Consider the following 12,838-nt stretch of genomic DNA (forward strand, 5'->3'; position numbering starts at 1 on the left):
GTGTCCTGCACAGGAGAAACACAGGAAGTGTTTCCTGCAGTGAGAAAGAACAGAAGGTATGTCTGTCTTTGAAGAGCAACAGGAAGTGTGTCCTGCACTGGAGCAACACAGGAAGTGTTTCCTGCACAGAAAAAGAATGGTAAGTACACCTGTCTCAGGAGAGCAACAGAAAGTGTGTCCTACACTGGAGAAACACAGGAAGTGTGTCCTACACAGAGAAAAAACAGAAAGTAGGTCTTTCTCAGGAGATAAACAGGAAGTGTGTCCTGCACAGGAGACACAGGAAGTGTGTCATACACAGAAGAAAAACAGGAGGTACGTCTGTCTCAGGAGAGCAACAGGAAGTGTGTCCTGCACAAGAGAAACACAGAAAGTCAGTCCTGCACAGCAAAAGTACAGGAAGTAGGTCTGTCTCATCAGAGCAACAGGAAGTGTGTGCTGCCCAGGAGTAACACAGGAAGTGTGTCCTGCACAGAGAAAGAACAGAAAGCAAGTCTCCCTCAGGAGAGAAACAGAAAGTTGTCCGGATAGGAGAAACACAGGAAGTGTGTCCTGCACTGAGGAAAAACAGTAAGTACGTCTGTCTCAGGAGAGCAACAGGAAGTGTGTCCTACCCAGGAGAAACACAGAGTGTCCTGCACAGAGGAAGAACATAAAGTACGTCTTAAAAGAGCCAAAGGATATGTGTAATGCAAAGGAGAAACACAGGAAGTGTGTCTTGCACAGAGGAAAAACAGAAAGTATGTCTGTCTCAGAAGAGCAACAGGAAATGTGTCGTGCACAGGCGAAACAAAGAAAGTGGGTCCGGCACGGACCCAGAAGAGTAAGTACCCCTGTCTCAAAAGAGCAACAGGAAGTGTGTCCTGCACAGGAGAAACAGAAGAAGTGTGTTAGGCAGAGAGGAAGAACAGGAAGGTCAGTATCAGGGGAGCAACAGGAAGTGTGTCCTGCAATGGAGACAGAAAGAAAGTCCATCCTGAACAGGGGAAGTACAGGAAGTAGGTCTGTCTTGGAAGAGCAACAGGAAGTGTATCCTGCAGAGGGGAAGAACAGGAAGTAGGTCAGTCTCAGGAAAGCAACAGGAAGTGTCCTGCAAAAGAAAAAAAAAGTGTATCCTGCACAGAGGAAGTACAGGAAGTAGGTCTGTCTCTGAAGAGCAACAAGAAGTGTGTCCTGCACAGGAGAAACACAGAAAGTGTGTCCTGCACAGCGAAAGAACAGGAAGTAGGTCTGTGTGAGAAGAGCGACAGAAAGCGTGTCCCGCACAGCAGAAACATAGTGTGTTCTGCAGAGAGGAAGAACAGGAAGGGCAGTCTCAGGAGAGCAACAGAAAGTGTGTCCCCAAAAGGAGAAGTAAAAGAAGTCTGTCTTGTACAGGGGAAGTACAGGAAGTAGGTCTGTCTCTGAAGAGCAACAGGAAGTGTGTCCTGCACAGAAGAAACACAGGAAGTGTGTCCTGCACAGAGGAAGAATAGGAACTACGTGTGTCTCGGGAGAGTGACAGGAAGTGTGTCCTGCACAGGAGAAACACAGGAAGTGTTTCCTGCAGTGAGGAAAAACAGGAGGTACGTCTGTCTCGAGAGCAACAGGAAGTGTGTTCTGCACTGGAGCAACACAGGAAGTGTGTCCTGCACAGAAAAAGAAGAGCAAGTACACCTGTTTCAGGAGAGCAACAGGAAGTGTGTCCTACATTGGAGAAATACAGAAAGTGTGTCCTACACAGAGGAAAAACAGGAAGTAGGTCTGTCTCAGGAGAGCAACAGGCAGTGTGTCCTGCACGGGAGAAACACAGAAAGTGTGTCGTATACAGAAGAAAAACAGGAAGCACGTCTGTCTCAGGAGAGCAACAGGAAGTGTGTCCTGCAGAGGAAAAACACAGGAAGTCAGTCCTGCACAAGAAAACTACAGGAAGTGGGTCTGTCTCAAAAGAGCAACAGGAAGTTTGTCCTGCACAGGAAAAACACAGGAAGTGTGTCCTTCAAACAGGATGAACACGAAGTAGGTCCATCTGAAGAGAGCAACAGGAAGTGTGTCCTGCCCAGGAAAAACACAGGAAGTGTGTCCTGCATAGAGGAAGATAAGAAAGTACATCTCTCTCAGGAGAGTGACAGGAAGTGTGTCCTGCACAAGAGAAACATAGGAAGTGTGTCATGCACAGAGTAAGAACACCAAGAATGTCTGTCTCAAGAGAGCAACAGGAAGTGTGTCCTGCACGGTAGAACCACAGGAAGTGTGTCATACACAGAAGAACAGAAAGTATGTCTATCTCAGGAGAGCAACAGGAAGTGTGTGCTCTACGGGAGAAACACAGGAAGTGTGTCCTGCCAGAGGAAGAATAGGAAGTATGTCTCAGGAGAGCAACAGAAACAGTGTCCTGCACTGGAGAAACACAGGAAATGTGTCCTGAACAGAGGAAGAACAGTTAGTACGTCTGTCTTAGGAGAGCCAAAGGATATGTGTAATGCACAGGAGAAACATAGGAAGTGTGTCTTGCAGAGGAAGAACAGGAAGTATGTCTGTCTCAGGAGAGCAACATGAAATGTGTCATGCACAGGTGAAACACAGGAAGTGTGTCCTGCACGGAGGAAGAACAAGAAGTACGTCTGTCTCAGGAGAGCAACAGGAAGTGTGTCCTACACTGGAGAAACACAAAAATTGTGTCCTACACAGAGGAAAAACAGGAAGTAGGTCTGTCTCAGGATAGCAAAAGGAAGTGTGTCCTGCATGGGAGAAACGCAGGAAGTCTGTTGTATACAGAAGAAAAATAGGAAGTAAGTCTGTCTCAGGAGAGCAACAGGAAGTGTGTCCTGCACAGGAGAAACACAGGAAGTCAGTCCTGCACAGCGCAAGTACAGGAAGTAGGTCTATCTCATCAGAGCAACAGAAAGTGTGTGCTGCCCAGGAGAAAAACAGGAAGTGTGTCTTGCACAGAGGAAGAACAGAAAGCAAGTCTCCCTCAGGAGAGTAACAGGAAGTTGTCCGGATAGGAGAAACAAAGGAAGTGTGTCCTGCACAGAGGAAGAACAGGAAGTAGGTCTGTCTCAGCAGAGCAACAGGATGTTTGTCCTGCACAGGAGAAACACAGGAAGTGTGTCCTGCACAGAGCAATACAGGAAGTAGGTCTGTGTGAGGATAGCAACAGAAAGTATGTCCTGCACAGAAAAAACAGAGGAAGTGTGTCCTTCAAACAGGAAGAACACTAAGTAAGTCCATCTCAGAGCAATAGGAAGTGTGTCCTGCATAGGAGAAACACAGGAAGTGTGTCCTGCATAGAGGAAGAAAAGAAAGTACCTCTCTTGGTAGAGTGACAGGAAGTGTGTCCTGCACAGGAGAAACACAGGAAGTGTGTCATGCACAGAGGAAGAACAGGAGATGCATCTATCTCAGGAGAGCAACAGGAAGAATGTCCTGCATGTGAGAAACTCAGAAAGTGTGCCTTGCACAGAGAAAGAACAGTAAGTACGTATCTCTCAGGAGAGCAATGGGAAGTGTGTCCTGCACAGGAGAAACACAGGAAGTGTGTCCTGCACAGAAAAAGTACACGAAGTAGGTCTGTCTCAGGAGAGCAACGGGAAGCATGTCCTGCACAGAAAAAAAACACAGAAAGTGTGTCCTGCACAGAGGAAGAACAGGAAGCAAGTCTGTCTCAGGAGCAGAACAGGTAGTGTGCCCTGCACAGGAGAAACACAGGAAGTTTGTCTTGTACATAGGAAGAACAGGAAGTATGTCTGTCTCAGGAGAGCAACAGGAAATGTGTCCTGCACAGGTGAAACACAGGAAGTGTGTCCTGCATGGAGGAAAAACAGGAAGTACGTCTGTCTCAGGAGAAAAATCGGAGGTGTGTCCTGCAAAGGAGTAACAAAGGAAGTGTGTCCTGCACAGCAGAAGAACACAAATTATGTCTGTCTCAGGAGAGCAACAAAAAAGTGTGTCCTACACAGGAGAAACATAGAAAGTGTGTCCCGCACAGAGGAAAAACAGGAAGTAGGTCTGTCTCAGGAGAGCAACAGGAATTGTTTTCTGCACAAGAGAAACTCAGGAAATGTGTCTTGCACAGAGGAAGAACAGGAAGTAGGTCTGTCTCTGGAGAACAAAAGGAAGTATATCCTGCAAAGATAAAACACAGGAAGTGTGTCCTGCACAGAGGAAGAATAGGAAGTACGTCTGTCTCAGGAGAGTGACAAGAAGTGTGTCCTGCACAAAAGAAACACAGCAAGTGTATCTTGCACAGAGAAAGAAAAAGAATTAGGTTGCAGTGAGGAGAGCAAGAGAAAGTGTGTCCTGCACTGAAGAAACTCAGGAAATGTGTCCTGCACAGAGGAAGAACAGAAAGTTGATCTGTCTCAGGAGAGCAACAGGAAGTGTGTCTTGCACAGGAGAAACACAGGAAGTGTGTCCTGCACAGAGGAAGAATGGGAAGTACCTCTGTCTCAGGGGAGCAACAGGAAGTGTGTCCTGCACATGAGAAACACAGGAAGTGTGTCCTGCATAGAGGAACAACAGGAAGTAGGTCTGTCTCGGTAGAGGAACGGGAAGTGTGTCCTGCACAGGAGAAACACAGGAAGTGTGTCCTGAACAGAGGGAGAACAGTAAGTACCTCTGTCTCAGGAAGGTAACAGAAAGTGTGTCCTACACAGGAGAAACAAAGGACATGTGTACTGCACAGAGGAAGAACAGAGAGTACGTCTGTCTCAGGAGGGTAACAGGGAGTGTGTCCTACACAGGAGAGACACAGGAAAGGTGTCCTGCGCAGAGGAAGAACAGGAAGAACATCTGTCTCAGGAAACAGAAAATGTGTCCTGCACAGAAGAAACAAAGAAAGTATGCCCTGAACAGAGGAAGTACAGGAAGTAGGCCTGTGTCAGGAGAGCCGAAGGAAGTGTAAAATTTTTTTTGAGACGGAGTTTTGCTCTTGTTACACAGGCTGCAGCGCAGTGACGCGATATCGGCTCACCACAACCTCCGCCTCCTGGGTTCAGGCAATTCTCCTGCCTCAGCCTCCCGAGTACCTGGGACTACAGGTGTGCACCATGATGCCCACCTAATTTTTGTATTTTTAGTAGAGATGGGGTTTCACCATGTTGACCAGGATGGTCTCGATCTCTTGACCTGGTGATCCACCCGCCTTGGCCTCCCAAAGTGCTAGGATTACAGGCGCCCGGCCTACTTTTTATTTTTATATGTATATATTTTTTTGATATGGAGTCTCGCTCTGTTGCCCAGGCTGGAGTGCAATGATGTGATCTCAGCTCACTGCAACCTCCGCCTCCCGGGTTCAAGTGATTCTCCTGCCTCAGCCTCCCAAGGAGCTGGGAATACAGGTGCCCGCCACCACACCCAGCTAATTTTTGTGTTTTTAGTAGAGATGGGGTTTCACTGTTGGACAGGCTGGTCTTGAATTCCTGAACTCAGGAGATCCACCTGCCTCGACCTCCCAAAATGCTGGAATGGGGAGCCCCAGTGCCCGGCCTGATCCTGCTTAAAAGGTGGTTTTATAATCAGCTGTAAAGCTCTAACAGATGCTCGTGAATGCAGGTTTCTGACAACTTTGGAGATTGTCACATCAGAATAGAAAGGAAAAAAGTTTGGGATTTTTGAAAAGCCAAAATGTTCATTAATATCAAGCAAGACGGAAATGAACAGAATGGATTCAACTAATAGGAGACTGGGGTGATCTTTTTCACGTTTTAAGTCTTCTTAATTTATGGCAATAAAGTTATTTGCATAAGTGCAATCACAATCTGCTTTCTGGCCAGGCTGGGTGGCTCACGCCTGTGATCTCAGCACTTTGGGAGGCCCAGGCGGGTGGACTGCCTGAGGTCAGCTGTTCGAGACCAGCCTGGCCGAGATGTTGAAACCCCATCTCTACCAAAAATACAAAAACTAGCTGGTCATGGTGGCGTGTGTCTGTAATCCCAGCTACTCGGAAGGCAGGAGAATCACTTGAACCTGGGAGGTAGAGGTTGCACTGAGCCAAGATCACATCATTTCACTCCAGCCTGGACAGAAAAGTGACACTCCGTCTCAAAAAGAAAAACAAAAAAAAAAAATCTGTTTTCTTTAGTAAGAGGACACAACGGGAAACACTGGTTATTTTGCCAAGGCTTTGGCTGGAATGGTGTGCATCCCTCTACAAAATCAAACTTGAGGCCGGGCGCGGTGGCTCAGGCCTGTAATCCCAGCACTTTGGGAGGCTGAGGCGGGCGGATCACAAGGTCAAGAGATCGAGACCATCCTGGCCAACATGGTGAAACCCCATCTCCACTAAAAAATACCAAAAAAATAGCTGGGCCTGGTGGCAGGCGCCTGTAGTGCCAGCTACTGGGGAGGGTGAGACAGAATTGCCTGAACCCGGGAGCCGGAGGTTGCAGTGAGCTGAGACTGTGCCACTGCGCTCCAACCTGGGCGACAGAGCAAGACTCCGTCTCAAAAAAAGAAAAAAAAAAGAAAATCCAACTTGACTTATGGAGCCAATAAAACTGTTGGAAACCGGCCTCATCTTCTGTGTACACAGTCGCCGTACAGAGTCCCTGATCTGCGCTGAGACTGTCACTTTCTCACCGCCCAGGAACCCCAAATTATCCTGAAACCTCAAGAGAAAAGGAATTCGCCCAACTCATAGGTATTTAATGATGCAAACCCATGGTGGGCTCAGCTTTAAAAAGGTCCTATCTGGGGCCGGTTGCGGTGGCTCACACCTGTAATCCCAGCACTTTGGGAGGCCAAGGCAGGCAGAGCACCGGAGGTCAGGAGTTCGAGACCAGCATCGCCAACATGGTGAAACCCTGTGTCTCCTAAAGATAGAATAAAGTAGCCGGGTACAGTAGTGTGCGCTTGTAATCCGAGCTATTCAGGAGGCTGAGGCGGGAGAATCACTTGAACGGGGAGGAGGAGGGGTTGGGAGATGGGGGGATGGAGGTCGCAGTGAGCCAAGATCACACAATTGCACTCCAGCCTGGCGACAGAGAGTCCGTCTCAAAATAAATAAATACAAATAAAAAGTAAAACTATTATTCTTGCTACAGTGAATATAAATAATTAGGCCAAGTTTCAGCCTTGGCCACGTGCGGTGGCTCAGGCCTGTAATCCCAGCACTGAGAGGCAGAGTCAGGCGGATCACCTGAGGTTGGGAGTTCGAGACCAGACTAACCAACTTGGAGAAACCGCCATCTCTCCAAAAAATACAAAGTTAGCCAGGTGTAGTGACGCACACCTGTAATAGCAGCTACTCGGGAGGCTGAGGAGGAGAACTACTTGAACCCGGGAGGTGGAGGTTGCAGTGAGCTGAGATTGCACCACTGCACTCCAGCCCGGGCAACAAGAACAAAACTCCGTGTCTAAATAAATAAATAAAGTGAATAAAATAAAAATAAAGCAAAGCAGTCTTACCATAATTATTCTTTCAATAAAACTGACAAAACTGGAAAAAGGAAAATTATGTTTCAAAGCCTGTCGTCACACCTGCTGTTAGATTCTGGTCTTGTCTAGCGGTTTTTGGTTTTTATTATTTTCTCCAGTTTGTATTCAATTCTAATTCTTCTGGCTACAAGCCTTCAAAGTAATGTTTTCAGGTTTTTTTTCCTTTTTCTTTTTGCCATTTGTTCTAACTGAAAACCACTGAAACCTAAGCTGTGCTTTCTCATAGCTCTATGAATGAAAAACTAGATGTTTCAACGGGGGATGGCTGGAAGCCCTCCAAAATAAGCAGGGCTACCGGGAACAAACCAGTCTTCTCCCCTCCAGTGCTCTCCCCCATGTGATTAGGCTTCCAGAAGAAGCAGACACCCACTGCCTAGGCGCCTAGCACCCACAATCAAATCTCCCCCACCCAGGGTTCCAGGAAACACTTCCCACAGGCCACCTGCAAAGCCAACCTTCAGCCACTAGGACCCACTCCATCCCTAGAAGACTGAAGTCCCTCTTCTCTTCCACATCCCTAGGAGTCCTGGGTCACTCTGCCCCCTCCCCTCATCCCTAGGGATCCCGGGTCACTCCCCTGCCCCAACCCTATGGGTCCTGGGTCACTCTCACCCCCTATCCCTTTGGTTTCCAAGTCAGTCTCCCCTCCCCCACCTCCACAGGTCCAGGGTCGCTCGCCCCTCCCTCATCCCTAGGGGTGCCGGATCTCTCTCCTCCCCCATCCGTAAGGGTACGGGGTCACTCTCACCTCCTATCCCTAGGGGTCCCTGGTCACTCTCCCTTCCCCCATCCCTAGGAGTCCCAGGTCACTCTCCCCTCCTCCATCCCTAGGGGTCCCGGGTCACTCTCCCCTCCTCCATCCCTAGGGGTCCCGGGTCACTCTCCCCTCCCCTATCCCTAGGGGTCCCGGTCACTCTCTCCTCCCCCATCCCTAGGGGTCCCGGGTCGCTCTCCCCTCCCCCATCCCTAGGGGTCCTGAGGCGCTGGGCCCAGCTGGTTCGGCACCTCCGTCCCCAGTCCCCCGCCCCGCCCAGGCCCAGGCCGCACCGCGTTGCTGAGGACCTCCTGGCGGCGTAGAGAGGCGGTGGCCAGCACCACGCGTTTGTATAGCAGATTCCCGATAACCGGGAACTGCACCTTGGCGTCCACGCCGGGAGCCGGAAGGCCGCAGACGCGAGCCTGGAGCCGGCGGCGTGAGCATCGCGGCTCCGGAAATACCGCGGCCAGAGTTCCGCCTCCGCGAGGCCACGCCCAGAGCACGCCTCCATCTACCTCCCGGGAGGTCACGCCCAAGCCCCGCCGGCATCTTCCTCCTCTCTAGGCCACGCCCAGAGCACGCCTCCATCTACCTCCCGCGAGGTCACGCCCAAGCCCCGCCGCCATCGACCTCGCCTCTAGGCCACGCCCAGAGCAGCCTCCTTCGACCTCACGCGACGTCTCGCCCAAGCCCCGTCGCCGTCGACCTCCCGTGAGGCCACGCCCAGACCACGCCCCATCGACTTCCCGCGAGGCCACGCCCAGACCACACCTCCATGGACCTCCAGGCCACGGCCAGACCATGCCTCCATCGACCTCCCGCGAGGTCACGCCCAAGCCACGCCTCCATTCTCTTCGCCTCGAGGCCACGCCCAGGCCACGCAACCCCGCCCCCAGCATCGCCTTCCGGGCCCTGTACCCGCCCCTGGCGCTCGTCCCGCCCGCTCAGCGGAGGCTGACAGTCTGGACGCGCAGTTTTGGGGGGGTCCCTTGGGAGGAAAGGCGGGAGTGGATATTTGTGGTTTCTTGAGGGCGCCACGTGGATCATGGAAATGCTGGGGTTCTTGTGGCTGCAGTACTGGGCAGCTGTGGGGCTGGGGGTTTCTTATCCGCACAGAGGGGCCGGGCTCTGACATGGGGGCCTTGTGGGCACCACGTCTGAGAATGTGGAAGAAATGGGGGTTCCCTGACGGCCAGGGGCGAGTGTCCTGGAGTTGGGGGCCCCCTCTATGCCAGGTGCGAGTGGCGTGGAGTTGGGGGTCCCGGGTTACTCTCCCCTCTCCCGTCCTTAGGGGGCTCCGGTTACTCTCCCACCCCCATCCCTCGGGGGTCCTGGGTCACTCTCCCCTTCCCCATCCAGGTGGGAGGGGCGCGGAGATGGGGAGTCCCCGCGGGCATGGTGGGAGGGGCGTGGAGATGGGGGCTCCCCTCGGGCCAGGTGGGAGGGGCGTGGAGAAGGGGGTCCCTCGGGCCAGGTGGGAAGGTCGTGGAGATGGGGATTCTCTAGGGCCAGGTGGGAGGGGCGTGGAGATGGGGGTCCTGTCGGGCCAGGTGGGAGGGGCGTGGAGATGGGGGTCCCCGCGGGCATGGTGGGAGGGGCGTGGAGAAGGGGGTCCCCTCAGGCCAGGTGGGAGGGTAGTGGATGTGGGGGTCCCCTCGGGACATGTGAAAGGGGCGTGGAGAAGGGGGTCCCCGCGGGCATGGTGGGAGGGATGTGGAGAAGGGGGTCCTCTCGGGCCAGGTGGGAGGGGCGTGGATATGGGGGTGCTGTCGGGCTAGGTGGGAGGGGCGTGGATATGGGGGTCCCCGCGGGCATGGTGGGAGGGGCGTGGAGATGGGGGTCCCCTCGGGTGGGAGGGGCTTGGAGATGGGGGTCCCCTCGGGTGGGTGGTAGGGGCGTGGAGATGGGGGTCCCCTCGGGCATGGTGGGAGGGGTGTGGAGAAGGGGATCCCCTTGGGGCGTGGTGATGGGTGCGGCCTGGGGACTCTGGGCTCAGGGTGGGCGCTGTGAGGTCCAGGGCGCCCTGGTGTCGGCTGTGCCTTCACCCACTAAACGGACCCCACCTCCAGGTCGCCGCAGGCTGCAGGGGGCGCCCGTGAGCTGTACGAGGAGTTTTTTTCTTAAACCCCAGGAAGTTTCACACCCACCTGCTGGGTGCACACCCAGTGTGCTGTGGAGACTCGGGTACCGTTTCCCAGCCTCTGTGACGCAAAAGACTGTGAAATAAAATGTTAGAAATAATCATGTGGGCATTATGGTCCAAGGTAATAGTAATAATAATAATAATAATAATGTACCCAGATCATATTGCAGTCATGTCTATCCAGAGAAAATAATTACAGTTAATTTTGTTAACTGTGAAAATCCCACCATGTCCAGCACATTCTGGGGAAAACGAAGAACCGTATTGACAGAAGTCACAGAGGAGTCGGATCGATGGGAGGAAAAAAACATGGAAACCGTGTGACGTCTCTTTTTAAATATGGTAAGTTTTTGAGAAACAATTTTTTTTAAAGAGCGGCAAATAGATTGTGATTTCAGATTTTTGCAGGAGTAAGTTTCTCCATTTTGAAGCAATAGAAGGAACCACAGCTTCACAGACCGTGGTGCATATAAGATAAACTCCGTGTAGGCGAGTTTTGTTTCTTTCCTTGTTTTCTAATTATTTATTTTATTATGTGTTTATTTTGAGATGGAGTCTCCCTGTGTTGCAGTGGCCTGATCTCAGCTCACTGCAACCTCTGCCTCCCGGGTTCAAGCGAGTCTCCTGCCTCAGCTTCCCTGAGTAGCTGGGAGCATGGTGGTGCATACCTCATATCCCAGCTACTCGGGAGGCTGAGGCAGGAGACTCGCTTGAACCCGGGAGGTGCAGGTCGCAGTGAGCCGAGATCGTTCCCCTGCACTGGAGCCTGGGAGACACAGCGAGAGTCCTTCAAAAAAAAAAAAAATTCACCATTGCAATCTTCCACCATACAGGGCGTATTAGCGATGGTTCTCTAGGGGGACAGAACTCATATATATGTATATTCCATTATATATATATACATTCTATTGTATATATATATGTGATAAATACACCTTATATATATTTCATAATATGTTATATATATTCCATTATAAATATGCATTTATATTCCATTATGCTGTACACACATTATAAATATATGTTATATATATTCCATTATCTATACACCTTATCTATATATTCTGTTATACATATACATTATATATTCTATTACAAATATGTATTATATATCCATTATATAAACATATGCTATATATATTTCATTATATATACATTTTGTATATATTCCATTATATATACAATTATATATATTTCATTATAAATATGCATTATATATTCTATTTATATATATGTTATATATATTCTACTATATATACCTTCTATATATTCCATTATATATGTACATTATGTATATTCCATTATAAATATGCATTATATATATTCCATTATATGTTATATATATTCCATTATGTATACACCTTGTCTATATTCCATTATATATAAATTATGTATATTCCATTATAAATATGCATTATATATATTCCATTATATGTGTTATATATATTCCATTATATATACACCTTGTCTATATTCCATTATATATAAATTATGTATATTCCATTATAAATATGCATTATATATATTCCATTATATGTGTTATATATATTCCATTATATATACACCTTGTCTATATTCCATTATATATAAATTATGTATATTCCATTATAAATATGCATTATATATATTCCATTATATGTGTTATATATATTCCATTATATATATACCTTGTCTATATTCCATCATATATAAATTATGTATATTCCATTATAAATATGCATTATATATATTCCATTATATGTGTTATATATATTCCATTATATATACACCTTGTCTATATTCCATCATATATAAATTATGTATATTCCATTATAAATATGCATTATATATATTCCATTATATGTGTTATATATATTCCATTATATATACACCTTGTCTATATTCCATTATATATAAATTATGTATATTCCATTATAAATATGCATTATATATATTCCATTATATGTGTTATATTTCATTATATATATACCTTATCTATATTCCATTATATATAAATTATGTATATTTCATTATAAATATGCATTATATATATTCCATTATATGTGTTATGTATATTCCATTATATATACACCTTATATATATTTCAATATATACATTATATATATATTCAGTTATACCGTATATATTCCATTATGTTTATATATTATATATTCAATTATAGATATGCATTGTATATTTCATGATATATAAATATATGTAATTCATATATATTCCATTATGTATATACCTTATATATATATTCCATTATACATTATATATATTCCATCATAAATATGCATTATATATTCTCATATATATGCATTATATGTGCCATTTTTAATATACATATATATACATAAATACATATCTAATATATAAATATATAATAATTTATATATTTAAAATAAATATATAATAATTTATATATTTAAAATAAATATATAATATATACATATAAATATATATATAACTTTCATATGTATATATAGGAGCTAACTATTAATTATATATAGATACATATAAAAAGGAAGATATGTATA

General features: G+C 47.2%; 1 protein-coding gene across 1 annotated transcript in view; it reads right to left on the bottom strand.

The window, feature by feature from the left end:
• The window catches only part of LOC100413917 (colony stimulating factor 2 receptor subunit alpha), a 156,016-nt gene extending 147,381 nt beyond the window's left edge, over nucleotides 1–8,635 (bottom strand). The window contains exon 1 of the mRNA XM_078363534.1: nucleotides 8,467–8,635. Within this exon, the coding sequence (XP_078219660.1) occupies nucleotides 8,467–8,620 (154 nt within the window). The 5' untranslated portion in view covers nucleotides 8,621–8,635. The remainder of the gene's footprint in view (nucleotides 1–8,466) is intronic.
• Between the last annotated feature and the right edge of the window lie 4,203 nt (nucleotides 8,636–12,838).

The sequence above is a fragment of the Callithrix jacchus genome, chromosome X (assembly GCF_049354715.1).
Source record: "Callithrix jacchus isolate 240 chromosome X, calJac240_pri, whole genome shotgun sequence".
Taxonomy (NCBI): Eukaryota; Metazoa; Chordata; class Mammalia; order Primates; family Cebidae; genus Callithrix; species Callithrix jacchus.